We start from the raw sequence: 27,136 nt of genomic DNA, 5'->3' as shown, positions 1-27,136 counted from the left end.
CTCGAGTCGACTTAGGTGACGGGCTGACTCGATAATTCAGTAATATTGATTGAACAGATTAGGGAGCCCGTCAGGGCTTTATAACGCCATGTCTGGGCGTCTATCTTCCGACCATTCTCGCTCCTTCTCGCAGTCTTCTCGGTCTCGATCGGGACCGTCTCACGACCCTGATTCAATGCCTCATCCATCTACTCCTGGCCGGTCATCGAACCCCAATGTATTTTCAGACGAGTACTCTTTGGAGCATTTAGATTCGGAACAAGCGACCCTTACGCCTCGAAGCTTATCGATTTCATCTGTCGCCTCATCTCACACCCTTCGATCCTCGCTACCCCATCACCAGAAGCCATACAATACATCCGCAAACGACGATGAACTGCTAGAGAATCCGTTTCGGGATGAAGCCCGGGTTTCATTTGAAGATGATACCGCCAATCGATCTAGCTTGCCCCAGAAAGGGTTTGACCTATCGTATCGCAACTCGATCAATTCGAATTCAACAGCGCCCTCGACCGCCCAGCGAAGTCAAAGCACATCGTCTCGCTTTTCGATACCACCTCGTGCTCTTAGCCCTTACACCGGAGCCACTGGGCCCAGTCACCCGTACGCGATGTACCCGCAGGTCGGCGTTAGTCGCTCACCGAGTGTAGCCACTACTTCGACTATTCGCCCAGTGGATGGGCCCTTGACTGAATCAAACGGCCCGCAACATCCTTACGCGATGTACTCCCAGAATGTTGTTGTCGAAGAAGGTTTAGAAGACTCAGTCATACCACTGGGTTTTCCAGGACACCTCCAAGAAGCATACCAAAGACCACCGAATCGTGCTGCTGACGACGTTGGTGATCTAATTGGACCGGATGGGTATACTGAACAACTCCCACCTTATTCTCGTTACCCCGAGGGGACCTCTCCGAAGCTAGAAGCGACGGCTGTTGTGCTCCCGGAAGCCCCAGCCCTCGCGGATCAAGCCAATGGTAACAACGAACGAGATGCTGCTACGTCGGACGTGTCGTCAGGAACCCTGGTTGCCGGTAATCAACCGACCGCACGCGGGAGTGAAGTCCCAGACGAGCCACCACCAACTGGGGTTATGGCCTTTGAAGAAAAGTTAAAGAGGAGGGGCAAGAAAAGAGTATGTTGCGGGCTACCGGTTTGGACCTTGGTTTTAATATCTGTCGTCATGATCGTTGGAGGGAGCATTGGAGGAGCCATTGGTGGTATATTAGGCGCCAAAAAGGCTGCGGAAGAGGCGACCTCTTCCGCAACTCCAACTGTCATTACCTCGACGGTCCCCCCTCGAACAGATGCAACTCCACTGTCCACCCCTCCGCACGGCCTGCCGGATCTCAGTGTAGGCACCTTTGCCATTCCAGCCGCACCAAAGAATCAGTCGAAGTTTTGTATTAAAGATCAGGAACAAACTCCGTCATGGGGTTGCTATAATCAGAAACCTATCCCAATCAAAATTGGCGGTGATGAAGATGACAGGACAATCGACTTTTACAGCGATCCGTTACCCAAAACGTTGACGTACGGTGCACAGGCGCCGTTTTTCACCCAACCTTCAATGTCGCTCAAACTAGTGATGGATACAACAGACCTCAGTCTTGGGCCCGCTCTGTCTTTTTTCACGTTCTTTGACAAACTAGTGGTGGTCCCGGAAGATACATTTTCGTCGTCAGATGTATCGAAGCGGTCTGTTTCGGAAAATGATGTACTTGCCGGCATGCATCATCGCAAACGCTCAAGCGACATCGGAGACCGACCGTGGTTCTGCTGGTGGAATGGCACGTCTATGGAATTTTTCCTTTACCTTAACCAGACAACCAGAGACTGGCAGTCTGATCACGACTCGAGCACCAAAACTTCCTCTGAGGATTCTCCGTCAAGACGATCAGATGCTTCGCTGCCAAACTATGATCGTAGGATTAAAATTGACGAGAAGCGAGATAACGCGGAGGCCCAATCCCCGTACTGCCAGCAAATGAAAGTCTCGGAGGACGGCTCAATTGAGTCGGTATCCACCGATACGATTGGAATCAGCGTTAATGAACCGACGGCGACAACCACGGTCAAGGGCTCTGGAGGCGCAACTCAAACATATACGGCAAAGGTGCAATATCAGAGTGTATGTTATTGTGCTTCATTGACCGACTAGCGTGGCGTTTTGGTATCTGAGCTTTTTGATTAAAGGCGACTCAAAAACGACAGCTGAAATCGTGGTGTCGGCGTTATCGGGGCGGTTTAATGGTGCTTCTATGAGCGACAGCCTATTCTCGTACGGTTCTACATGTTTTACTTCTCGGCGCGATGGTTTGATTTCCTATTCTCATGTTTTTTTTATCTCAAGGATGGCGTGTATCTTGCCTGTTCGACTACTACTCTCCCGTTCTGGTCATTCTAGTATTTGATGACTTCTTTGGTTTCACCCGTTGTGATACTTTTCTATTGTCTGGATTGGATCTTGACTCTCGTTTATTGATACTCTGGTCACGCACACGGCGTTCATGGAATCATTATGGTTGCATACGGGTCCTCGGATTCCGTTGTTCAGTCGTTTCTGTTTTTATACTTGATCCTGGAACTTTGTTTTATTTGAGGATTTTGCACCTATCTTGATGGTTAGTGTGTCTTTTGGGATGTATATTGGCATGAGAATAATGCCCGACTCCAGTCCCATTTTAGGTATATATATATATATATATATACTACTTACGCATATTCCAAGATAATCCCAAGCGGATTTCGTTCTAGTAGCCTGCTTACCTAGCGACTTATGCTGCCCTCACGGCCGTACGGAGTGCCTGAAGCGGAAATTGGATATGACGGCTAACAACGTCATATGCTTTTCGCCAAACCCTTAAGCACGTCAGCATGGACAGAATATATTGAAAAGAGATTCATACCTTGCGATACTGAGATTATTGCAAAACTAAATTTACTTTTTCTTTCCGAATTCAAATACAAAATTTCCAGCTACTAAGTATGAACTCGCTCCTCCGCACCAGTCGCTCACTTCGAGCCACCAAGCCTACAACACGATTGCCCGCCGTTCTCCAAGGCCAAACCCAACAGCGACTGAACAGCCATAGCTCTTACGGCAATGGCGAAACTAAATTTGAAGACGATAGAAACAGACCTACCCGTGACATAGAGCATCCAGGTATGTCACCAGTCATCCCTCCCTTGACTTTGCCACCCAACCATACTGATTGTTGACCTACAGGACCACCACCACCCAACGTCAGCAGTGAGAACAGCTCCAAGTCACAGCCATCATACAAGCAGTCTGAGTCGCCGACCGGCGAGGTAGAAGAAGACACCAATACGAGGCCATCCAACAACGCTAAGCCGACGATCACGGATGGCCATCAGTCGGCGAATGTTGACGAGGAAGGGAACATGAAGCCCAATGTTCCTGAGGATGTAAAAAGGCACAATGAAGATATCGACAAGCGGTTCGACAAGCCGTACAATCGGATTAACCAAGACGGAAAGGTCGGAAAGGGATATTGGGGGAAGCTAGATGGACAAGAAGGTTACTAGGCACTTAGTAATTGGTGGAAGTTTCCAAGGCTGTTGAGTGTTTGATTTTAGATGCGTGGTCAATTTTGTGATATTAACTTGTATTGTGTTGTATTCCATATGCTTTGGATGAATAGAAATATTTCAGTGAGTGAGAATATGAATAGGAGTAAAGCTGTTGTGGTGTATAGTTCAGGTCGAGGCCGCATTCGGGCCAGATTGGCACAAGTCGCTCATTAGCGACCGCGGCGGATCTCCCGCGTGTTTGTTCCTGAGCTGCCCCCCGACTTGAAGCTCTTGAGCAGTCTCATCTTTCGGTTTTGCAATTGCATCTTGTCGCAAGTTCATTTTACTGTACAATCTTCGTCCCAGCACTGAAAAATGGCTCCAAAGGGCAACAAGTACTCCGTCATTCTCCCTACTTACAATGAGCGGAGGAACCTCCCTATCATATGCTGGCTCCTGGAGCGGACATTTCGAGAGAAGTGAGCGGACACCCCTCCACCCACGAGCCCGTCGCCGATTGAAAAAGCGCTTCAGGAAGCGAATGCTCTTGAAAGCTAACAGATTATAAAACAGCAACCTAGATTGGGAGGTCATCATCGTCGACGACGGCTCCCCCGACGGCACCCTCGAAATCGCCAAACAGCTCCAAAATGTCTGGGGCGCCGAGCACATCGTCCTCAAGCCTCGCGCTGGTAAGCTCGGTCTTGGAACTGCATACGTCCACGGCCTGCAGTATGCCACCGGAAACTTTGTTATAATCATGGACGCCGACTTCAGCCACCACCCCAAGTTCATCCCCGAGATGGTTCGCATTCAAAAGGAAACAGATGCTGATATCGTCACCGGCACGCGCTACGCTTCCCGCGATAACATCCAGGGTGGTGTGTATGGATGGGACCTATTCCGGAAGTTCACGTCGCGGACAGCGAACTTGATCGCGGACGTGATGCTCATGCCGGGTGTTAGTGATTTGACGGGCAGCTTCCGGTTGTACAAGAAGAACGTATTGGACAAGGTGATCCACAGCACGCAGAGCAAAGGATACAGTTTCCAGATGGAGATGATGGTTAGGGCGAAGGCGATGGGATTCAAGGTTGCGGAGTGCCCGATTACCTTCGTTGATCGGTTGTACGGAGAGAGCAAGCTTGGAGGCTCCGAAATCGTGGAGTATCTCAAGGGAGTTTTCAACCTCTGGCTGAGGGTTTGATTTTGTTTACCCTCCCCTTCTATAGTCGTCGTTTCGGCTGTTCTCTCCCTACCTATTTCATTTTACATGTGTCCGTGATGACTACCGCACCTGGTTACTTTCCTATGTCTTGTATATTAATGTCAGGTTTTTATATCCGTCTGATAATTGATTGTTGTTCCACTCGTTGGTTAACTTATTCGCTGAGGGATTTAGACCGTTCAATTCTCAAACCCGATTCAAGTAGTTCAAAACATGCTCGATCAACCATGCCTGTCCTTCGTCTCGGACATTGTGGCTCGCTCCAGGAATGATACCACTAGCCTCATCGTCCCACTTTTTCGCTCCTCCGGCGTCGGTTGCTCGCTTCCATCGCGCCATCAAAGCTTCCTTATCAACTCCATTTGGCGCGTACTCGTCGTTTCCGGAGTAGAGTGCAACAAGAGTACTCCGCAGCAGGCCCCGTGTCGCAACCTGCCCAAATGTTTCACCAAGCCTTTCATCCGTCATATCCGTGCTAAAAAGGTCATCCTCCGACGGTTTTGCAGGGCTTTCTGGGCTCGCGAGGCTCCAAAATCTCCTAGCATTAACCGGCGTGAAAGGATCCAACCCAACTAGTCCTGTGAGATTCAGAGGGCAAAGCGTACGAGCTGGTTGCTCCTGTGCAAACTTCACCAGTGTGTCATATGCCTCCCGGGCTTCTGAGCTCTCCTTTATGGTCTGCAGTATCGCTTCCCGATCAGATACGGGTGCCTGCATGATTGCCCCATCTACAGCCGGACGGGTAAGGCCTTGTACGCCATCAGCAAAGGGGTTGCGTGGGAGTGGGTTCTCTGAATACACGTAGTGCAGGACATCCTGGCTCCCTGTTGAATGGCCCATGATGACGACTTTTCCGGCAGTACCATTTGTAGTGGCGTTCTTTTTCAGGTTACGCACATACTCAACGCATTGGCCGATCTCTTCGACGTCTCGGTCGAGACTACCGATGCCCCAGCCGCCGTAGGAAGAGGAGAGATGGAGATGGTAAATGGACCAATCTGTGCGTTCTAAGGCCTTTGCAATTTCTTGGACATATGGAACTGTGTAGAGGCCGTCCGTGAGACCGCCAATGAAGAGGAGACTGTGTGGCTTGGGGGTGCTCGGAGAACCAAATTCGAAGGCTACCAAGCGAGGAGCCTGCCATGGGTAAGCACCATGATTTACTTGGCTGATAAGAGGAAACTTACATAGTTGTGTAGGGTGCCCGGATACGATGCGGTCATTTTGGAATAAAGTAGAAGTGTTTCTGTATAGTACTACTAATCGTAAGTAGCTCGTGCTGTTGAGGCGAGGTTAAGCTGACTGAAGCTGTTGGTGGGGTAGAAACAGTGGCCACTTTGATTAATAGATGCAGCCCACCATAGAGGCAACAGGACAGCACGAGCATTAGGCCAGGGACGACACAATCGGTTTACCCTATTATTTTCTAGCCGAACCAGGGAGCTTTACAAATGGGCTGATGTCAAGTAAAAGTGATGCTATACAAATAGAGCTCTAGGTCCCCGTCGGCCCGTTACACATAATACCTTAAAAATACAAGCCCTTTCTTGCCCGAGCTTCAAAATAAGAGACAAACAATAGGGTGTCAATTTAGAGAGATAAAGCCTCTGGAACGCCTCGAGAACACAAATCCCAACGCTAACACATACAAAAAAAATCAGAGCAACATTCAGCGACCCGTGGTGAGCAGTGACCCTCTCCCGTTGCAGAACCAGAGCAACCACTCAAGGCTGAGACTCCTTCTCCTTCCCCATAGACTGAAATGCTCAATACTCCTCGAAAGTACTCCCTGGTGCTTTGTGCGACAATGGCTAGTGTTATCAAAACCGAGGCGGCTACCGGCCTTGCAAATGCCGACTTTGATGACGCCAAAATTTATTGGCGAATGCAATCAAAACATTTCAGTCTACGACAATGTCTCGTTCAAGATTGGAGGCAGCCGACCGCCCAACGAACATTCGCGAAATCCAACCGAATCTCGTCCGTAGAGATAGCATCCAAGTTTTGATCCATCTCCCAACCGTGTACCTCGGGTCCCATTCCTCCATTAAGGATCTCAACGTGTTGCACTCGCACGGCAGGGGAGGGGAGGTTTCTAGAAGAAACTGCATAAACCCTGCTGCCGCCAGGAGCTCGGTCAGAAAGATGTATGAAAGTTTGGCTGATTTCAAAGGTCTATCACTATCGGATGCAAGAAATTTGAAATCGTCTACACCGACGCCTGAAAACTCCAGAACTTCATGTCCCGTGTTTAGGTTATCTTGGAGGGCGAAGGCAAAACTTGCATACCCGTCATACTTTAAAAGGTTTGTACGATGGGGTTGCGGATAACAAATCCAGGCATCGTGGTTTCGTTGGAGGAGGAGTTTGAGGAGAAGATGCCAACGTGTTGCGGAAGGTAGGATGAGGGCTATACAGTTCAGGACCGACTGTTTTCTGATCGATCCTCATCCTGGTACAAGTGATATTTTATTACCGTCACAATACATAATACAATGCCAAGACATACACTAAGCCTAATCGGTAGCTATGAGTTCGATGAGGTCCCGCGGGTTCATCGCTTCATTCTTCATTCCTTCCTCTCTTTCAAATCGAATCGTTTAATTCTCGAGCATATTGTCCTATCCAAATTAGGATCAAATAAATATGCTGTGCCGGAATTGAGCTTCTAGCAAAAGAGCTCTTCCCCTAACAAATCAGCCACCAGCCGAAATGCTAGCGCGAGAGCTTCTAGTGAAAGACTCTAAAGAGCCGCAGAGACACAAAGATGCCCTCAGCTCGTAGATCCGGTCGCCTGTCTGGCGTCCGAAAAATGTATGCAGTCGACCCCCTTGCTGGCGAGGAATCGGATTCAAACTCCACCGAGGAAACAAGCAAGACACCGCGGAACAAGGGCAAGAAGCCTGTGCGCGGGAATGAAGATGATGAATCCGACGAAGACTTCCATGAAAACGAGCTGGAGGCGGAGGAGAATGATGATGATGAAGAAGTCGATGCCTTTGACGGCGAAGATGCCCTGGCTGAAAATGACGAGGAAGAAGATGAGGTAGACGAGCCCGTCTTCTCACCAGCAGCAGCAGGAGCAAGGGCGGCAGATGAAGAAAAGAAAAAGGGCCGCCGTCCACGCGGTCGCCAGAAGCGAGCGAAGCTCGATCAGCCAAGAACAGTTAAGAATCGGCAGTCGGATGGGACTATTGCACTTACCGGGGATGAGACTCATTCGCGTGGGACCTGGAACCCGCTTGAGCATGTCGGGAAATCAATCCATCTGCAAGTGACATTTGGTCTGGATGAAAGGGATCTTCTCGCTATTTTGTATACGAGAGAACGGTGGGCTAGGGGTGCCGACTCTACATTGCCGACTCGAGTGTCGCTGGATGAAGCCGGTACTTTACAAGATTACAAGTATGGATCGACATTTGGAGTTGAACCGGAGGATTTGAAAAGGGAGAGAACGGTTGGGTGGGATTGGTATTATGGTGATGGTCCCGGGGAACGATTTAGGAAACGCCAGCGGCTTGAGCAGATTACGGAGACTGACGCTCGTCAGACCTATTTGCCTGCACCGAAGCCGGGAAAGCATACTGTGCTAATGGGACCTACTGACAATCAACTGGAATTTAATCTGGGTCAGTATGATGCCCTCAATTTCGGGGATGCGTGGGAAGAGGTCAAAAGTCGGAATAAGGGTCAAGCTGAAACGGACGGGACGCGATCCAGGAAGAAAAAGCGACAAGGCTGGATTCTCAATATCGGCCAACGGATTCAGTGCGCGGCATGGGCGCCAAACCAGAGTGACCCTGACCAGTATCTGGCTGTGGTTACCCCGATCTCGAATGAACAGAGACGAAATTATCCAGATCCCTTGAAAGACTCCGCGGGCCCAGCATTTCGGCCGTCGGCTCCCTACCCTTGTGCTTTACAACTTTGGGCTTTCAAAGCTGACGGGGATGGTGAAACTACGAAAACCCTTGATATGAGCGCCGAGCCTAGCTTGCGTCTGATTCTGGGCACCGAATGGGGTGACTTGAGGCGTATAGCCTGGTGCTCTATTCCGCGGGAGTCACGGGAGGACGACGACAAGGGTGGTTTAAAGAGCGTAGGGCTTCTTGCCGGTATCTGGAGTGATGGCTATGTCCGGGTCATTGATGTGAAAGTCAATAGCGACTCCAGCAAGACCGAGTTCTGTAAGTTTGAGTTGGCGAAAATATTGAGCACCGTAGCGCTAACTTTTCGCAGACAAAGTTGGCGCCCCTGTATTCGCGGCGAAACCACTGTCTACAGTATGTACGTGTGTGGTATGGCTGTCATCCAGCGATATTGCTGTAGGCTGCGCCAATGGATTTGTTGCTATTTGGAGCATCGTATCGCCATCCGTCCAACCCCAACCCGAGGCCATGCAGGCTGATCCTCTACCTTATTTTTACCACCCCATTCACTCTACGTATGTACTCAACATCTCATCAGCCTATCCGACTCACGCACATCTCGTGGCCACCACGTCGATGGATGGAGAGACACGACTATGGTCAATTGCCGACCATGAGAAGGATGCGGTCGAGACGACCCGCATGAGAGTGGGTTCGCCGCATTTGACTTACTCGCCATGGCTACAATCCTTCCTTTCCAGTGACGAAAACGACTTCGTACGCATGCTAACCCTGCGACGTTTCTTCGCTACGTTGGCCGTCGCTCGGTTGCCGAGCACGCTCTCTGCTTTGGCGACATGCAGCTCATGGCATCCGAGTGTGCTTTTCGGCTCTACTGGGGGGTCGGTGGTTGCGACAAATCCATTACGAAGGCTGCTGCATTCCAAGGAAAAGCAATGGCAACAGACGTGGTTTTCGCATACTTGGGTACGGGGAAACGAATCGAGTAGTTCCGGGACGAGTCGGTTCTACGACGGGTATCGTGCGGAGAGTATTAGCTTATTGCGCAACATGACGGGAGATCGCAAGATGGTCAATTCGACTATGATAGTTACCATCTACGAGGAAGAAACGCACATCACGGCACTGTCGTGGAACCCCAATCAGTCATGCGCGGGATGGGCGGCCGCCGGGTTAGGATGTGGACTGCTTCGTGTCGAAGATCTTGCATTGTAGCTCCATCCTCGCCATGTCTGATTCTTGGCCAATTTTCAATATTATGCACTCTGAATATGACGGTCTGGAAAGAGTTCGTGTACATGGCGACCAGATGTTACGTACGCTCTGTTTACCCTGCATGACAAGTGAATGCAATTGAATGCCAACCAGGGAAGGGATCAGTATTGGACCCTCTAGTTTAAGGCGATCGGACATCAATACACCACAACAAACACGAAAACCTCAGTTCTAAGTATAGTGAACGATTGGTTCGAAAGCTGCCGGTTCACCGTGGTTTTGCTCAGCTTATCCTAATAGGCAGCAGGCGACCTATATGTGATCAGCCGCCTCGACATGCCGCGAAGTCTCTATGAACTCATCAATGACTGATGAAACAATTACTGTTCACCATCCACAGCATTTAAATACGTAAGTTATTACAGTGACAATTATAATATGAACAAGCCTGCGGTTTGTATTTACTACCTATCTACTCATAGTTCACGGATAAGTTGGGCTAAGCTCGTTGTGCAATAGACTCTGCATATAAGCTTCAGTATTGCAGGGAATTGCGTGTCCGGCAGAAAATGTAGGCAGACGAGTAAACTACGAATAGATAGCTTTGACGTCTCACATGCTATGATGTGATGCACTGTTTTCTGCATGGCGATGCAGTGGGTACACAGCTTTTGCTGTGTGTTGACTGTTAGCGCCACATCTAGCGCACAGCCACAGCAGGGCCTACCAGAAACCGTCTGCCTCTGGAACCACAACAGGGGCACATCTCTACAAGGTCCAAAAATATTGGGCATGAAAGTCAAAGGGAGACGAGATCAGGATTCTATTCTTCCCAAGTAATACATCACGATGAAATAATCGTGTGCCGCTGCGATCGATCCCGTGTCTATCAAAAAAAGGCTGTGGCTGGTCGGTTGTATGGCTTGGACGAGGTTGCCCCAGCCTCCTGTATACTCGGCGATAGCTGTCATCGAGACCACCAGGGACGCGCCAGCTGCCATTACGCTTCGATGTGATGGGCCTAAGTCGTTGATCATTATGCAAGAGCAGATCCACGTTTTTTTTTCAACCTTGAGGGCTTTCCAGCCCATGCGTTTATCCCGCTCAGGGTTCTTAAGCCAGCACCTTCTTCGCTGATTCCCTCCTCAATCAACTCTCTCTCTTTTCACTGGTTCTAAATTACAACGCTTTGTTGAGCCAGACGGTATTTCTTGGTTCCCTGCCATTTTTCTCTTGTTTTTGTTTTAAATCGAAGATATCGTAATATTTCGCTGGGCATACATTTCCCACTTCCGCACCATGCATACCTCAACTCTCATCTACTTGTCTCTCGCTCTCACATCCAATGCCTTTCCTTTGGCTCGTCAGTCTTCATCTGCCACAGCCCAGCCCTCTACATACCAGCGTCGAGGCGCAGATTACGATGTGGTGAACGTTGGAGGTGCCCCGGACGCTCCCCAGCCTGTCGAAACGGTCGTCAAAACCGTGACTGCTCCAGGTGCTCCTCCGCAGACTGTGACTGTTGCTGTGCCTCAAACTCCCACTTATTCGCCTTCCTCTTCGGCACCATGGGGCACTAGCTCTTCTGCGTACCCAACATCGGCACCTAGCTTGTTTGCGCGCGGCTGGGAGAGCACGTACCCCCCCAGCAGCTCTTCGAGCTTCCTATATGCCCGCAACTGGGAGAGCATTTCATCCCCAGCCAGCTCTTCTGCGTACCCCACATCGACCCCTTCTGCCACCTTATATGCACGCAACTGGGAAAGCACCTCTTACCCGGTCAGCTCCTCTGCGTACCCCACATCAGCTCCCTCTAGCAATCTATATGCGCGCGCTTTGGGGGGTAGCTCGTACCCAGCCAGCAGCTCGTCTAGCTTCCTATATGCCCGCAACTGGGAGAGCACTTCATCCCCGGCCAGCTCTTCTGTCTACGCAACTGCGACCCCCGTCCCTGCCTACATTGCGCGCGGCTTGGAGAGTGCATACCCTGCTAGCAGCTCTTCTGTCTCCTTGTTTGCGCGCGCCTGGGAAACCCCCAGCACATACCCAGCCAGCAGCTCTTCCGCCTACGCAACTGCGACTGCCAGCCCTTCTGGCTTTAAGCTTGCGCGCGCCTTGGAGAGAACTAGCACATATCCCGCCAGCAGCTCTTCAACCTCTCAAGTTGCCAGTGAGACCGCAGTTCCATCTGGGTTTACAGCCATGGACAGACTTGCACGTGCCCTGGGAAAGTCCATGAACGTCCACCGACGGGGCCATGATGGGGATGCTGCTTTGGCTTACGCTCAGCTCGGTGCTTAAGGTGCCAGAAGCCTGCGACAACCCTTCTCCTCGTGGTCTGCTCGCCAAGATTGAGGGTCTGAAGGAGATAATTTACGGATTATATGCACAACTTCTCTGGTGTCGTTTCTACGATTTCAACAGCTACACTGGTGGCTTACATTTTCATGACGAGTGAAAAAGATTGACGTATTTAATGGTCGGGCATGATATGATATTTATGAGACTGAGACGATGGCTTTATTTGTTCATGAGACGCATTCAGGTGTTTCCGGAATTTTCAATGATTTGGCATGTGTTCTATGTCAGCTTCTTCTTTTTTTTATTTTTTTACTTTTATTTCAAATAGAGCAAAGTTACTTTATAGACTGCAATAAACTTGGCTGTACTGGAAATACCGAGAATTGCTAGTAAAATGCAGTAAGCCGTGGTAATCCTCGTAAGGGTCCAGCCTGCAGCGATACATTACGTACTGCTGGTCGCATGTCCGTCCGCCTCCAAGTCAATGGGATTATGACAGTTCCACTCCGCCAACGCCCCATTCCAGCTTCTCATTAATTGATGAATTACCCTTCTTCTTCTGTCTATGGAAACTGAAAGTTGTCGAGTTTCCCCTCTCTGCAGTGTTTCTCCCTTCCTCTACCCCGTCATCGCTTCGCCCCTCCCCCTTTGCTAATACAGCTGTTTACCGCCTAACCCAAGTCGTCTTCACCTCCGCTCTTGAGCCCAGATCCCCTCTCGCACCATATTAGAGCAGGTAATCACGATGGCCACCTCGGTAGCGCCTTCCGAAGACCAGAGCCGTCTCCTGGAGGAGGCATTGGGGGTGGTGCGCCAGCAATCGGGCATGATGCGGAAATGCCTGGAGACCCCGGGGAAACTCATGGATGCGCTCAAATGCGGGTGAGTTCGAGCTTCAGGCAGCAGCGGGATGTGTCGCGATAAGCCGATTCGGTTCGCATTCTGTGCGGCATGGATAAAACTAATGTTGTGATATCTCTCCTTAGGTCGACATTTGTCTCTGAGCTTCGAACGCCTAGTTTAGGCCCCAAGCAGTACTACGAACTGTACATGGCTGTCTTCGATGCTTTGCGCCACCTCTCCGTCTACCTGAAAGAGAATCACCCAGTCAACCATCTCGCCGATCTGTACGAATTGGTTCAATATGCGGGAAACATCATCCCCCGACTTTACCTCATGATCACAGTGGGCACGGTGTATATGTCTGTGGAGGATGCCCCAGTTAAGGAGATAATGAAGGATATGATGGAGATGAGTCGGGGTGTACAACATCCGATCCGCGGACTATTTCTGAGGTACTACCTCTCCGGTCAGGCGAGGGACTACCTACCGTCGGGAACCGGAGACGGCCCTGAGGGAAACCTACAGGATTCGATCAACTTTGTCCTGACCAATTTCGTGGAAATGAATAAACTATGGGTTAGACTTCAACACCAGGGACCTTCGCGGGAGCGGGAGAAGAGGATGCAAGAGCGCCGAGAACTGGAGCTGCTGGTTGGTAGCAATGTTGTTCGCCTTAGCCAGCTGGTGGATCTGGAAACCTACAAGTCGGGAATTCTGCAGGCGCTCTTGGAGCAGGTTGTTCAATGTCGGGATGTTTTGGCGCAGGAATATTTGCTTGAAGGTGAGGAGAAGCCTGACGGCCAGGGGATCTGCGAAGTACTAACACCGCGGTCGCAGTTATTACGAAAGTGTTCCCGGATGAGTTCCACCTTCATACGCTCGATTTATTGCTTTCAGCCATTGCGCGCCTGAACCCCCATGTCGATTTGAAGAAGATTATTATAGGTCTTATGGACCGCTTATCGTCATATGCAGCCCGCGAGGGTGAGACGTCTACCGATCCGAATACAAAGAAGCAAAGAGAAGAGGATGCCGTTACAAAGCTCCTTGAGAACCTTAATGTTTCCGAAGAAACCAAGGAAAAGACGAAGGAGGATGCCCCAGCAGCCGCTGTTCAGGAGAATGGCGTTGAGCAGACACAGAATGAGACAGAAACAGGTGCCCAGTTGACCGAAGAACCAGCAACCAACGGGGGCGATGGCGACAAGAAGCCTACTGAACCTCAAGACGTTAAGCTGTATGACATCTTCTATGAACAGGTGGTCAGCATTATCAAGTCACGCGGCCTTCCCATTCAAGATACTATGGCGCTGCTCGTTTCACTCGTCAACCTTGCGCTCAACACATACCCCGAGCAGTTAGAATACGTCGACCAAGTTCTTCACTTTGCTACTAAGGAATCGGCCGAGTATGCTGATCACGCAGATCTACACGCCGCACCGACTCAACAAAACATCCTACACCTTCTTAATGCTCCGCTCCGCTCATACGTTTCAATTTTCACAGCCCTGGCTCTGCCTCACTACCTCCCTCTCTTGTCGTCCCAGCCCTATCCTACACGACGGTCTGTTGCGGGCGAAATCTCCCGGAGTCTTCTCAGGAACCATACACTAATCACCACTACTGAGAATCTGGACCGCGTATTACAGGCTCTCAGGGTGTTAATAAAGGAAGGTGTACAGCAAGGCGGAGGTTACCCTGGATCCCAGCGACGAGGCGAATCAGACGAGACAATCGAGGAACAAGGATGGTTGGCAAGGATAGTTCATTTGTTGCAGGCGCCAGACAACGACACTCAGCTCAAGGTAATTACCATCCATCAATAGTTTAGTGAACTTCTGGCTAACCGCATCTAGCTCCTTCAAGCTAACCGCAAATCATACCTAGACGGCAATGAGAGGATTCGATACACATTTCCTGCCATCATTAGCTCCTCAATCCGTCTGGCACGGAAACTCAAATCTCGCGAGCATTACGATGACAACTGGCAGTCACAATCATCCACGCTCTACCGATTCATGCACCAATGCGTCAACAACTTGTATCAGCGCGTCAATCCCGGGTGTGCTGATCTAGCATTGCGCCTCTTCGTAATGTGTGGTGAGGTAGCCGATCAGACTGGCTTTGAAGAATTCAGTTACGAATTCTTTGCCCAAGCGTTTACGATCTACGAAGATTCAATTAGCGACTCCCGAGCTCAGTTCCAGGCCGTCTGCATCATTTCCGGAGCTCTCCATGGCAGCAGGGGCTTCTCCAGAGAAAATTACGATACCCTTATCACTAAAGCTGCCCTTCACGGTAGCAAGCTCCTCAAGAAACCTGACCAATGCCGCGCGGTATACCTAGCTAGCCACCTGTGGTGGGTTATCGAGAACCCACAAAGAGGCGAAGAAGACCCCAAGGATGTATGTTTCTACCGCTTTCTCCTAATTTCCCCAGTACGTAAACTGATAGAATTCCCAGCTTTACCGCGACGGCAAGCGTGTTCTCGAATGCCTTCAACGAGCCCTCCGCGTGGCAGACGCCTGCATGGATACCGCTGTTTCCGTGGAGCTCTTCGTCGAAATCCTCAACCGCTACGTATACTACTTCGACCAGCAAAACGAAAGTGTGACAATAAAGTATTTAAACGGTCTGATCGAGCTCATCCACTCAAATCTCCAGACAGACCAGGACGACCCCAATCCTGCCCTCGAGAACCCCAAGAAACATTTCTATCGTACACTGGATTATATCCGCACGAGGGAGTTTGAGGGGGTTGTTACGGAGCCTAGGTCTTAGCCTACCCAAGATCCTATTGAGGCGGCGAGTCTATATTCTTGCAACTTTGTATTCACTTATAGTCCAGAGTTTTCTTGAGCATACTTATTATCCTGCTGTTGAAAGATTACACTACCGTTTTGTTTCTCTTTTTGATTGTATGTATGTATGTAAGAGATTCCTTTTCCCTTTCGTCGCCGGGCGTTTTCTCTCTCTCCTCCCATACAAGCGTGAGCCTTCATCTTCCTTAGTAGAGACCCGAAGTTTATTGAATACAATACTACCTACAGGTGGAAAGCAGGAACAGCCTAGACCCGCACCTTCCATATAAAAATGGGGACGAGGGAATATCCTACTTAATTTCAGGAAGGCGCGATGGGGCGACTTTTCAATCAGGTAGGCGCAGCTGTGCCACACTCCGCGCGGTGGGTTGCACTTGCCTTGTAGAATGGGATACGTACAAAGTCCAACATTAGGAAGGTGCAACTGGTGGAGTACCTCCCTACTTTCCCTACTTGGCCAGGATCAGAGGATGGGAAGGAGCTATTCCTAGGCATCTGTTAGTGGTGGGTTTGCCCCTGCCTCGAGTTGGCTCGACGGTGAATTATTGTATGGAAGAGTACTATAGGCATGATTTTGCCTGCCCCGTCTTCCTCAGTCATACATAGATGCATAACACTGGCTACTACGAGAATCTTACAGAGCAAAGTCGATGTAAGTAAGCTAGGGACATGAAAAGTCCACGAGATATGAATCTCGACTTGCACATGCAATTGTTCCTTAGAGCCGAAGGGAGTAATGATAAAGAATACACGGCATGGCAATGGTACCCATGGATGAGTTGGTAGGAAACATAGCGCAAAACAGGAGAGGTAAGTAACACAAACAATGACCTTCATAAAAACGGGTGGAGTGAGCATGGAAGCAAGTATAATATCATGGACATGCGTACAATGGGAGAAGACGTCGTTTGGTTTGATCGATTGGAGGTTAGGAAGGGAGTGAGAAGATGAGGGAGGGAAATAAGACGTAGAGAGGATAGGACGAAACATGACATGACGCTTAACCTTAACCCATAATAACCTATGATTCGTAGCAGGAAATCTCTCATCCCAAAGCGATGATGAAGAAATCTGACTGAAAAAAGATCCCCGGACTCATCCGAAACGCCTAGACTAGAAACTGGTGGGTGGAGAAGAAAACTGTCGCAAGGCGGACGAAGGAGGTGTACCAATGCCGATGCCGCCAAGGACTGGGATAGTACTATTGGCGATAGGGCTTCCAATATCGCCTGGCACGATACTGCCGCGTTGGCTGGTCGCCGCGCTGTTGGTATCTGGCTCGAACTTGACAAGATCACCGGCCTGGCTGTTCTTGATTGAGAACGACCCGCCTCCGTTTTGTGCATTGCCCTCTGTATCACAGATGTCAAGCATCTCTTTCAGAGGAATTGAAGGCTCGTGCGGGGGCCGCTGTTGTTCGACTTGGCGCAGAACCGCATTCACGTCATGATAGTCATCTCCGTTCGAAAGACTTAGTGCGCTCAGGTTTCTGCACGCATGGATAACCATAAGTCGAATCGCAACAGGACGTGATGTGTGAGCGCGATGATGGACGCCAGCGCCGAAAGCGTTGTTATTGTTAGGCCAGTTGTTCCCTAACATCATGTTAGTAAAGGCAGACAGCTAATGTGGAGAACGGACTACTAACCGGGCAAGTATCCTCCTCCTCCCCATGTTGGACCGCCGGGGAAGGAGGCTCCAAAAGGCATTTGCGCGCCCCAAGTGTTGCCTCCTACGACAGGGCTAACAGGAAAATTCCCATGTTTGGCTATAATATACATCAGCTTATACACATTGTTGGTATATCGTCAGAAGGCCTGACTTACCACTTAGAGGGTCGGGGAATAGCGAAGAACCAGTAAAGCTGGCGCGTGTGGGACCTGGCATTGATGCAGCAGGTGTTGCACCCGGAAGTGACTGGGAGAGTTGCGACGACGTAAGGGGAATATCTGTGTCATCGAGCAGTGCACTGCTACCCAGTTGGGCGCTTAGGTCGTCTACATCCCTTCGGGTGTTATGCTGCTCTTGCTGCGTACTAGGCGGGCGCTTGATCGGGCTAGGTCTGGAAATGGGGAATGGCTGAGTGCTTGTATCCAGCGGAGATCGTTCAAAGGAATTGGATGGTTGCCGCGAATGGCCATGTGGTAAGCCGCCTGGTCGAGGGGTGAAAACACCGGAAAGCGGTTGTGGAACATGGAAAGGAAGTCCGGGTGCTTCAAGAGGGAATCCCCGTCCCGGAGGCATTGGACGAGCTCCGTTCATCCCTGGAGGTACCGGGATCCCGTTGGACGCGGGGAAGCCACGAAGCTGGTTCATGTACGGACTTGAATGTGGTGGATACGTGGGCAACTCCTGACCCATTGGAGGCCGAGGAACCATGCCTGGAAGCCCCGGAGGATTGGATGGAGAGAGTCCAGGAGGATGAGGTCTACCCAAAGGAGACATGGGCGCACCCGGGTGATGGTGAAGCATGCCATGACCGGGGCCATACTTAGACATGACACTAGGCGAGGCTGATGATTGGGATAGAGGAAGAGATCGTGGTGAGATCTGCGACGCCTCTCCACTAGCTGATTGAGAGCGTGGAGACGAGCTATGTGACCCCTGCTGCGAAGCGCGCCGGGCCTTGGAGGGCGTCGGAGCTTTAGAAACCACTGGCGTTCTGGACTGAGGAAGTGAGGGTTGCTGGTGCCCAGATGGTTCAGGCACGGGATGCAGGTTCGACGCTGATGCACGTTTGGCTTGTAGTTCACGCCTCTCCTGGTCCTCTTGTGCAGCTCGTTCCCTCTTCGCCTGCTCATCTTGAGCTTTGCGCTCTCGGTCTTGTTTGGCCTTTTGCTCCTTCAATTCCCGCTCCTCGCGCTCTTTTCGTTTAGCTTCTTCCAGTCGCTTCTTCTGTTCTTTCTGCTCGCGTTGCCTTCGCTCAGCCTCCTCCTGCTTCTCCCGTTCTTCTCGCAGTCGTTTGTGCTTTTCAGCTTCTTTCCGGGCGCGCTCCTCATCCTGGGCTTTTCGTTCGGCTTCCCGTTTCTTTCGCTGTTCCTCCTTCTTCTTTCGTTGCTCTTCAAGCTTTCGCTCTTGCTCAGCTTTAGCAGCAGCTTCTTCCGCAGCCTTCTCCGCCTCCTTTCGGGCTTTTTCTTCATCCTTGGCCTGCTTCGCTTGTCTCTTCTTGTCCTTGCGCTTTTGGGCCTCTCGAGCTTTCTTGGCGTTGCGTTGCTCGTCTCGATTCTTCTCTTCCGCTAATTCTTCAATTAGCCTTTTCTGTCGTTGCTCTGCAACCTTTTCGCGATACGCTTGTAAGACCCGTTGTTCGAACATTCGAGCTGCGAAGATTTGGAACATCCGACGGCCCTCTTCCATGCGCTGCTCTTCCGTCATGGCGTCCTATCACTTGTCAGTCGAAGTCCTGTTGCAATTGAAGTGTCCAAAGCAAACCATTTCATCCTCCTCGTACTCTTCCTCCTCCTGGCTATCGTAGTCTTCCTCCTCCTCATCATCATAGTCTTCATCATCCAGTGGGCCATGATTATGACCACTGTGGAGAGACTGATGTGCTGCAGCTATGCCATACTGTGTATCTTCCTCCCGTTGCATGCGACGCTCTGCCAACTGCTCCATCATATCAATGAAATGTTTTCCGTCATTTTTCAATAAATCGTCTGCAACTGTGAGAATTCCATCTGAGTGTAAAGCAGAGAGAACGCGAAATCAGCTTCGAGTCCAGCAAAGACAAAAACGATATTTCAGGTGCCTTACCTTTGACAGTCAGACTATTCCCGAATGCGAAAAAGTCGGCACGCGCAGCTCGTGCTTCATCGTCCTCATACTCTTCCTCATCACTATACGGCTCATCGTCCTCTTCATCTTCGTCGTAATCCTCCTCGTCCTCTTCCTCCTCTTCCTCCAGGTCCTCATCATCTTCAGTCAGCTCATGGATCCGACCTCGTGAAGGATGGAATTGGCCTTGTGTGTGGGTATGTTGACCGGGTGGCCGTAATGGTGGTTGATATAACCGGGGAGGCGGCATCATCGTAGGCCCGCGTTCAAATGTTCCTTGGGTGTTGTTGGCGTACTGTTCGAGCTCGTCGTAGTAGGCATCGTAAAGGACTTCAAGCTCTTCCTCGATCGCCGTCCGTTTCCTACCGCATACAGTACAGCTGCACGAATGTTTCTGTTGCTCCTTCATCTTCTTCAACACCGCATCCTTTTCCACCTTGACAAGCTGGCGCCGTTCCTCCTCACCTAGTTCCAACCAGAAGGTCTTGATATTTTCACGCTCTTCTTGTGTCGAGGTATTCCAGATGCTGCGCTCTTTCAATAGCTTCGAGGACTGAGGGCTGAAATGCGGAGGTAAAGGCGGCGGCAGTGCGTGCGACAGAGATACGGACGGGGTCGATAATGGAGTCGAGCTTGCTTGTGACCCATTACGGGCTCTTTTTCCTCTTTTCTTCTTGGATTTCCGACTAGTCGTTGCTTGCGGGTCATCCACGCCGTCGTATTCGGAGGGATGAGGGAGCTCTTGAGTATCGTGTCCATGTCCATTCAAAACCTCCTCGCTTGTGTTATCATCACCGACAAACCCATGTTCATGCGATGCGTGGCTGTTAGGTACTATCGAACTGTGGTCGTTTACGTCAACAGTGTCACTAGGCGCATGCCCGTTTTCCGCTTGACGTTCCGCAGCCAAACGCGCCGCTTTCTCTCTCCGCTTCTGTTTCTTGCGGTTTACTGATACTGGTTTCGAATCCGGCATCGGGGAGCCGCGGGAGTCGCTGTGAGCTGAATTTTCGCGGTTCGTAGAGGGTCTAGGCGCCGTTATGGGCGTATGACTGGACATTGTGGAACTGAGAACTGGGCCGCGCGTGGCGTGAGTAGGCATGGGAACATATGCTCTTTTCGCAGGGAAAGGTGCAGACACCTCAGCCTCCAAGGTTCTTAGAGCCCGACCACAGGAGGATCTGTTGGAGAAGGCGGAGCAAAGTGGTTAGAGACAATGGGGACAGCGAGGGCGGAAGCAAGAGCCTCCCGGAGACGGAAAGTTGAAAAATTCGAAGAGCTTACCAGCAAGTTCCCGACGAAGCCCGACGGGGAGAAGTGAAATGGAAATGTAAGTCGAAAGCAAAGTCCAGGGCTTGAACTCGCGATTGAAAGAAAAGCGGCCTCTCAAGTGGCTGGTGGGGAGCCAAGGTACGTACAATGTCCCCAAGTGAGGGCGGAGAGAGGGGTGGAAATTGACCGAGCGGCTCGACGAAACGGGCGATGTCGAGGGAGGAGAGCAAGCGGCCCCTGAGTGTTAGTGGATGAGTACGTGGATAATTGTGTTATATACGTGAACTGCCTCAAACAGACAGAGGATACCTATAACGACTGGATTGACGCCGGACGTTGGGCTCTGGATGGTTGTCCTGCCGCTGGCCGCAAAGGGATAGCCTGGATAGCCGCTATAAGCGAGCTCCAGGTTCATTTCTTAATCAACATGTGAATCCATGAACAAAGTTATACTGGGTTTAATTCAATACAACTACCTACAGCACTATGGGTGTAATATTGTAGTAAAATCACCATTTCTGGCGAGCATGTACGCTCTGGATGGCATGAATCCTGCAAGGATCTACCCTACGACTTTGGGAGCGGAGCAGACACTATATTGAGCGATGAATGTACCTTACCAGCCAGCCATCCATTTCCAATTTGCCCAAGATGCCAGACGGCGTCTGTCTGGGTGATCTGCATCAATTGCGAGACAAACCAGACCGAGCTGAGAAGAGCCTGCGACTGGAGGCATTACTTGTGGTCGGACAACCAAACTGACACAAGGCTCAGGCAACCAGCACATATTGACCGTAAGACCAACCAGTGGAGAAACAAGTGTATGCCATTCACTGCTCTCCACGACAGCTTTGATATTGCTTTTCTCTCGGGTCGTCCGAAGCCTAATTGCGTGTAAATATTAATACCCGAGTGAATTTATCATCCTGACCCTGTCAGTGTATCAAAATAGAAGCTGGGACCTCCGAACTGAGACAAACCTCACGCTTCAGCGCTGAAAGTGGGTATGGCGCTCCTCCCAAGCACTTTTAATAATAATAATAATAATAATAATAATAGCATCCTCAGCAACACTCAAGCATAATTATAAAGTTGATCTCTTTCCGTCTGGCATCCATTAATTGCACAGCCTTGGTTCACCCCCTCGTCTTACTCCGTCCACCCCGTCGACCGCCTTCCAGAACGCCATCGATTGCATCGCAGCGGTTATAAGTTAGTTGTCTTTGGCTGTTAGCGAAAGCTGTTAAGGAGAGGGGACCGGTTGTCTTCAACTTCTCAGCCCGCCTGCGTTTCCCCTCTTCGCTCCTTCGACATTTCTTCAGCCTGCCGGATACTCTTGAACCTCCCCTCGAGACCGATCCGGCCATTCTGAGGGCTTCCGCCCGTTTCGGTTTCTGCCTTGTCGATTGCCTTTTCCGTCTGTGTTGTCTCCAGAGCATTCGATTTGGAGTCCACTCTCCAACCCAACTGTGAAAATGGCCCAGCAACAGGACGACAATGTGATGCGAAGGTACAGGCCCCTCGTTGACCTCATAACTGTCGCACGTGGCTCTATCGGCCGTTGGGCAGTCCTGGAATCGTGCTGACCCATCGCTCATATAGGAAGCTGGTGATCATCGGAGATGGAGCCTGCGGTAAAACAAGTTTACTGAGTGTCTTCACACTGGGCTACTTTCCTACAGTGAGTAATCGTCTGTTCTAAGCTTGATGATCAGCCACTAATTGATACCGTCCAGCATTATGTCCGTCGTCCCCTTTCCTTGTCGATATAGCCCCGTCGTCCTAATTAATGCAATTCCCAGGTTCCCACGGTATTCGAGAGCTACGTGACAGACTGCAGGGTTGATGGCCGGTCGGTTCAATTAGCATTATGGGATACAGCCGGCCAAGAAGATTATGAACGACTGCGCCCATTAGCATATTCGAAAGCACATGTTATCCTCATCGGATTCGCCGTCGACACGCCAGATTCCCTGGAGAACGTTAAGATCAAGGTTCGTCGCCATCACCCCTATATTAAAACACTAATTATTACCGATACTAACTTATATTTACGTGCAGTGGATTGAAGAAGCAAATGAACGATGCCCCGGTGTCCCGATCATCCTAGTTGGACTGAAAAAGGATCTCCGCGAGACCCCAGGGGCGATCGAGGAAATGAGAAAGAAGTCCCTCCGGTTCGTATCGCCCAAAGAAGGAAGCGAGACAGCGACACAGATCAAGGCCCGGAAATATCTCGAATGCTCCTCTCTCACCGGAGAGGGTGTAGACGACGTCTTCGAAGCTGCCACCCGTGCCGCCCTGCTCACTTTCGATAAGCGGAAATCATCGTGCTGCATTGTGCTATGACAAATGTACACGTTAATTGCCGTGCAGCACTCGGTATAAACCCGAGATTGGGCCATTTTCTACGCGCCTTTATATCTAGCGTCGGACTGTGGTAGGTGAGATTTGAAAATGGAGGACATGTGGATAAACACTGGCTGATTTGATATATCTTGCATTTTTTGGCGTCTGGCGGCTCTTGTTACTTGATAATCTTCTTCGTTCTATTTCTTTTCTTTTCTTTTCTTCCTTCTCTTCGATTTTGTGTCAACAATCTTGTTATCGTGTCGTTTCATTCTTCCTGATGCATGTTCAACGATGTCTTTTCCGGATACCCATACCGTTCCCTCATACCCTCTTGGTGGTTGGTGGTTTTTTACATCACGGGCACTCCGAGTTCCCTCCTTCAGTTATCGTTGTATTTTCAGCTCCTCTTAGCTTTACGATATTCACTTTGTTCAAAAGCGTCAACCACTTCAAGTATCTAATATACAACCTAAAAGAACAACCCTCAACAATAAAATACAAAACCGACCAGGTCCGTGGCCAACAAGTACATCAATCACACGACACTACCTCATTTCTTCGACTTCCGGTCAACCCTCTTCCACTCATGGTCCCACCCATCGCCAGGACCCTCCGTTTGCAACCGCGCATACTCAATCGGGAACATATCCTGGAAAATCCTCGTCTTGATCATACTCTTGCGGAACAACTTACCGCCATCGCCCGCTCCGGTCCGCAGCTCCTCACACGCAGAATTCATGGCCTGCCACTGCCGCTGCAGCTCAAGCTGGTGGTTGCGTCGACGGCTCGCCTGGTAGAGCTGCCAGGCGCGGTGAATCGTCCAGTGGCGCAGGAAACGTGTTCGACTGAAGCGGAGGGGGCGCGGAGTTAGGGGATGGTAGAGGAAGTAGCGGATGAGTGCTGGAATATACATTAGCAAACCGTAACGCAAACGGTGTTGAGCTTTCAGAGCGCGTTAGCCTGGGCTCTGAGGGATGGAAAACATACTAATTCTTCGGTCAACATATTGAGGCTTCCGTCTGAAGAGCGCGGCCGTCGTAGAGAATGGAGATCTGGATTGCAGGCTTCCAGATGGCGTCGAAGGCTTGCTTGAGTTCGAGGTCTGCTGGTTGACAAGAGGAATCGTTGGGCGGAGGGTGGACTGTGAAAGGGGGATCTTGAACACGTTTGCCAGGGAGGCGAGCACCGGCGATACTGAAAGAGGACGCATTGTGGACCAATTGACTTGCTCTAGCTTTTCGTCAATTGATGCGGAGCGTAGTTTGTCGCTAAGGTCTTGAGGGTGGCGTGGTATGGATGTGTTGGATTATTATCGGGGAGACTTTTTCGGGCGGGAGTTCGGGAGGCGCGCGCTAAGTTAAGCGCCGCTCTGCCAAGGGAAATATAGATACTACACCTAGTACTAGTACAAATACAAGGCCCGGACAGCAATTACAACATGCCAGGTACCTAGTATTGCGATTACGGGGGTGTTATATTATGTGAATTTGTTTGTCAGAATTTGTTTGTTTTAATTGTATACTGATGAATTATGAATCATGTCACAATCTGATCACCTCCAGCAGATTAATAAAAAATAACTTAAGCCAATTCGTCACCAAAACGCCTAGGATGCATCGTCACGAGTTCGTAAAAGCTGATAAAAACCCCGACCCAAGGGGATATATTACCCGGTAACCCTTTTCTTTGACCGATCGTAATTCAGCACCTTCCGACGCCTATGCGATTGGGCCAGTTTCCAACGGCAATAAAGAACCAGCGCGTCCTTGAGAAGCACAAATACGCAGCCTCCAATAACGCTTCGGCCCCATCTAGTCTGTAGCAGACCAGGTCGTCCTCGTTCCAAAGCCGATGTCGTCGTCCAAGACTTTGGCAAAACGTATTTGAGCAGCCCTCCCATTGAAGCTGAAATAGCTGGGAAAGCGAGCGCTCCAAGGACAATATCTGCGAGGCTGCTTGTATCACTGACGATGTTGTGTCCGTTTATCCCGGCCCCTTGGTTCTGTCCTTGGCCCAGTTGTTGTTGTTGTTCTCGGTTTCCCAGACCCAGTAGATCCTGTGGTTCTTCGCCCGCCATTCCAACTTGGAATTCCAGATCAAACTCCATCAAAACCCCATCATCTTCCTCCTGACCCGGTTCAGGGTGTTCAGGCGGTGCGTTGTCGTCAAATTCGTTGATATCTGACTGCCTTGGTTGTACCTCGGCAATCCACTTCCGTTCCCACTTGCCAAACAATCTTTCGTAAAGGGCACTATAGAAACTCTTGATATATGGGAGGGCCGCAAATGTCACGGCAGCACTGGGTGGCCAAAGGTCAATGTCTGGCTCCTGTCCTGGATTATGCGTTGCGAAAAATAGGACGGGAATGGCAGGGAGGAGACCCTCTGCATAGCGGGTGCGAGAAAAGATCAGCACCAAGGGAATCAGCGGCAGTCCAAGATTGAGACCAGAGTTCCAAGTGCCTTCCGCCGCTTCTTCCAGGATCTGCTTCGCCTCGTCTGTCCCGAAGACGAAGTACATCGAGTATACTCCATGCGCACAGCAACCAGCCCAGACAGTGCCCGCCAACGTGAACACCATCCCCGGGACCACCAGTCGGCCGGCTACACGCTCAACTAGTCGCACAACATCCACAATATAGCTTCGCGGGCGGGTGACAACAATCTCAGTCTTGCACTGCGGGCATACCATCTTCGCATGTCGGCCGGTGCGTTTGCGGGCACGAGGATTCTCAAGGTCGGCAAGCCAATCAAGAAGGCAGACCTCATGCGCTGTTAAGGCACACGGGCAGGGGGATCGCCATTCTGAATTCAGTGGAGTATCTTCTGTTTCGTCGGTGTAACAAATCCAGCACTTTCGGGGTTCGTCGGCGATCTGTGGTGTGCTCGCGGGGCGAGAGATCACTTTTACGTCGGATTTTCCAACTTCTTCTGATACACTTTTGTTGAGTACTACAGTTTCATGTTCCTCCGATAAATCGGTTGAAGAGTTGGGGGTGGTGTGTTGTTGGTCTGGCTGCGACGATGAGGAGGCGGGCGGAGAAGTAGTATCAGAAGATCGCGTTCGGCCAAAAGCCGAGAAGCTCGGAAGTGATGCCATTATCGGAGGTTGAAGAGATGCAAGACGCTTAATATTGGATAGCCCTGGTTAAAGAACCGACAAGACACGCAGCATCCTGCAGCAGCATGAGTTCTGCTGCCTTACGTATCTGGGGGTGAAGGCAAACAAAGTAATGACGGAAGAAGATCGGAGAGAAAGGTTAAGTTGAGAAGGAAGGGAAATGTCGGGTCCCGCAGGGACCACTAATCATAAAAAGCTGCTGGCTTTAAGCGCGGAAGCTAATACCAACAGGAATGAAGCGACTGGTAACTTGGAAGTCGACAAATTGAGATTTGAGTCACCAAGGCTTCATGGCTCTTCGGATGCAAACAGCGGCTTTCACGACAGCATCACGTGAGCCGCGGGGCGATGGCGTCTTTGCCGCCAAAAGAGCATCATATGCTTAGCATCACTAGCCTCAAAAAAGGCATCTATCTATTAACTATCTCTTACTGTTTAAATCTACAGTGAACATATACCTTGAAATAGAATCCCATTGAATGCCTTTTTGATTTTCAAGGTGCGAATACTCGTAGCAAATTTGAATCACAAAAGTAACAATTATATACAAGGCGGAACCGAGGTAAACTTTTCGGCGGCCGGAGCGCAATCAACATGCCAAATGCGAGAATTTCGAGGAATATACGGATGAACTGAGCAATTAAAACTCTGGGACGTCAAAGGAAATATCTTAGCAAGCCAATCAACTTCAGGGCCACCTTTGAATATTGACCGGGTGAACTGATATTGTCATGAAGTACAGAAACTTCAAGGGTCGCTAGCATTTTCGATCCCGCTAGCACTT

The 27,136-nt window shown here is 50.3% G+C and overlaps 12 protein-coding genes across 12 annotated transcripts; 7 read left to right on the top strand and 5 right to left on the bottom strand.

Moving 5' to 3' along the window:
- Positions 1-175: 175 nt before the first annotated feature.
- On the top strand, positions 176-2,161 carry ASPSYDRAFT_29595 (uncharacterized protein; the record flags this gene model as incomplete). The annotated part of the gene is made up of 1 exon (XM_040844665.1): positions 176-2,161. The coding sequence occupies one exon, from the start codon at positions 176-178 to the stop codon at positions 2,159-2,161; it is 1,986 nt and encodes a 661-aa protein (XP_040704897.1).
- An 827-nt stretch (positions 2,162-2,988) lies between these two features.
- On the top strand, positions 2,989-3,549 carry ASPSYDRAFT_87645 (uncharacterized protein; the record flags this gene model as incomplete). Its single annotated transcript, XM_040851878.1, has 2 exons — positions 2,989-3,166; positions 3,230-3,549. 2 exons carry the CDS (start codon positions 2,989-2,991, stop codon positions 3,547-3,549), a joined length of 498 nt encoding a protein of 165 aa, XP_040704896.1.
- A 180-nt stretch (positions 3,550-3,729) lies between these two features.
- On the top strand, positions 3,730-4,845 carry ASPSYDRAFT_789323 (dolichyl-phosphate beta-D-mannosyltransferase). The gene is made up of 2 exons (XM_040850978.1): positions 3,730-4,013; positions 4,108-4,845. Exons 1-2 carry the CDS (start codon positions 3,910-3,912, stop codon positions 4,739-4,741), a joined length of 738 nt encoding a protein of 245 aa, XP_040704895.1. The 5' UTR covers positions 3,730-3,909; the 3' UTR covers positions 4,742-4,845.
- ASPSYDRAFT_789400 (uncharacterized protein) lies at positions 4,648-6,254 on the bottom strand. Its single transcript, XM_040850979.1, has 2 exons — positions 5,950-6,254; positions 4,648-5,899 (listed from the first exon to the last, which is right to left on the bottom strand). The coding sequence occupies exons 1-2, from the start codon at positions 5,983-5,985 to the stop codon at positions 4,949-4,951; spliced, it is 987 nt and encodes a 328-aa protein (XP_040704894.1). The 5' UTR covers positions 5,986-6,254; the 3' UTR covers positions 4,648-4,948.
- A 1,275-nt stretch (positions 6,255-7,529) lies between these two features.
- On the top strand, positions 7,530-10,204 carry ASPSYDRAFT_1172503 (transcription factor TFIIIC subunit TFC6; the record flags this gene model as incomplete). Its single annotated transcript, XM_040840263.1, has 3 exons — positions 7,530-7,751; positions 7,797-8,949; positions 9,002-10,204. The coding sequence occupies 3 exons, from the start codon at positions 7,530-7,532 to the stop codon at positions 9,865-9,867; spliced, it is 2,241 nt and encodes a 746-aa protein (XP_040704893.1). The 3' UTR covers positions 9,868-10,204.
- A 962-nt stretch (positions 10,205-11,166) lies between these two features.
- ASPSYDRAFT_29590 (uncharacterized protein) lies at positions 11,167-12,168 on the top strand (the record flags this gene model as incomplete). Its single annotated transcript, XM_040844664.1, has 1 exon — positions 11,167-12,168. The coding sequence occupies one exon, from the start codon at positions 11,167-11,169 to the stop codon at positions 12,166-12,168; it is 1,002 nt and encodes a 333-aa protein (XP_040704892.1).
- A 494-nt stretch (positions 12,169-12,662) lies between these two features.
- Positions 12,663-16,201, top strand: ASPSYDRAFT_42940 (vacuolar protein sorting-associated protein 35). The gene is made up of 5 exons (XM_040846566.1): positions 12,663-13,050; positions 13,155-13,792; positions 13,849-14,816; positions 14,868-15,416; positions 15,475-16,201. The coding sequence occupies exons 1-5, from the start codon at positions 12,914-12,916 to the stop codon at positions 15,790-15,792; spliced, it is 2,610 nt and encodes an 869-aa protein (XP_040704891.1). The 5' UTR covers positions 12,663-12,913; the 3' UTR covers positions 15,793-16,201.
- Positions 16,202-16,946: 745 nt separating this feature from the next.
- On the bottom strand, positions 16,947-20,667 carry ASPSYDRAFT_29588 (putative stress response protein Nst1; the record flags this gene model as incomplete). The annotated part of the gene is made up of 5 exons (XM_040844663.1): positions 16,947-17,428; positions 17,482-17,601; positions 17,660-19,214; positions 19,266-19,510; positions 19,587-20,667. 5 exons carry the CDS (start codon positions 20,665-20,667, stop codon positions 16,947-16,949), a joined length of 3,483 nt encoding a protein of 1,160 aa, XP_040704890.1.
- A 79-nt stretch (positions 20,668-20,746) lies between these two features.
- Positions 20,747-21,354, bottom strand: ASPSYDRAFT_42937 (uncharacterized protein). Its single transcript, XM_040846565.1, has one exon. It carries the CDS (start codon positions 21,292-21,294, stop codon positions 21,124-21,126), a length of 171 nt encoding a protein of 56 aa, XP_040704889.1. The 5' UTR covers positions 21,295-21,354; the 3' UTR covers positions 20,747-21,123.
- A 1,000-nt stretch (positions 21,355-22,354) lies between these two features.
- On the top strand, positions 22,355-23,228 carry rho2 (putative Rho GTPase Rho 2; the record flags this gene model as incomplete). The annotated part of the gene is made up of 5 exons (XM_040851877.1): positions 22,355-22,389; positions 22,482-22,560; positions 22,616-22,621; positions 22,682-22,873; positions 22,941-23,228. The coding sequence occupies 5 exons, from the start codon at positions 22,355-22,357 to the stop codon at positions 23,226-23,228; spliced, it is 600 nt and encodes a 199-aa protein (XP_040704888.1).
- A 553-nt stretch (positions 23,229-23,781) lies between these two features.
- Positions 23,782-24,548, bottom strand: ASPSYDRAFT_130681 (mitochondrial 54S ribosomal protein mL40; the record flags this gene model as incomplete). The annotated part of the gene is made up of 2 exons (XM_040840564.1): positions 24,219-24,548; positions 23,782-24,131 (listed from the first exon to the last, which is right to left on the bottom strand). Exons 1-2 carry the CDS (start codon positions 24,439-24,441, stop codon positions 23,782-23,784), a joined length of 573 nt encoding a protein of 190 aa, XP_040704887.1. The 5' UTR covers positions 24,442-24,548.
- Positions 24,549-24,702: 154 nt separating this feature from the next.
- ASPSYDRAFT_42935 (RING finger domain protein) lies at positions 24,703-26,632 on the bottom strand. Its single transcript, XM_040846563.1, has one exon. The coding sequence runs from the start codon at positions 26,329-26,331 to the stop codon at positions 24,898-24,900; it is 1,434 nt and encodes a 477-aa protein (XP_040704886.1). The 5' UTR covers positions 26,332-26,632; the 3' UTR covers positions 24,703-24,897.
- Positions 26,633-27,136: the final 504 nt, after the last annotated feature.

Source organism: Aspergillus sydowii (assembly GCF_001890705.1).
Source record: "Aspergillus sydowii CBS 593.65 unplaced genomic scaffold ASPSYscaffold_3, whole genome shotgun sequence".
In the NCBI taxonomy this organism is placed as follows: Eukaryota; Fungi; Ascomycota; class Eurotiomycetes; order Eurotiales; family Aspergillaceae; genus Aspergillus; species Aspergillus sydowii.
This window is presented reverse-complemented; position numbering and strand designations above follow the sequence as displayed.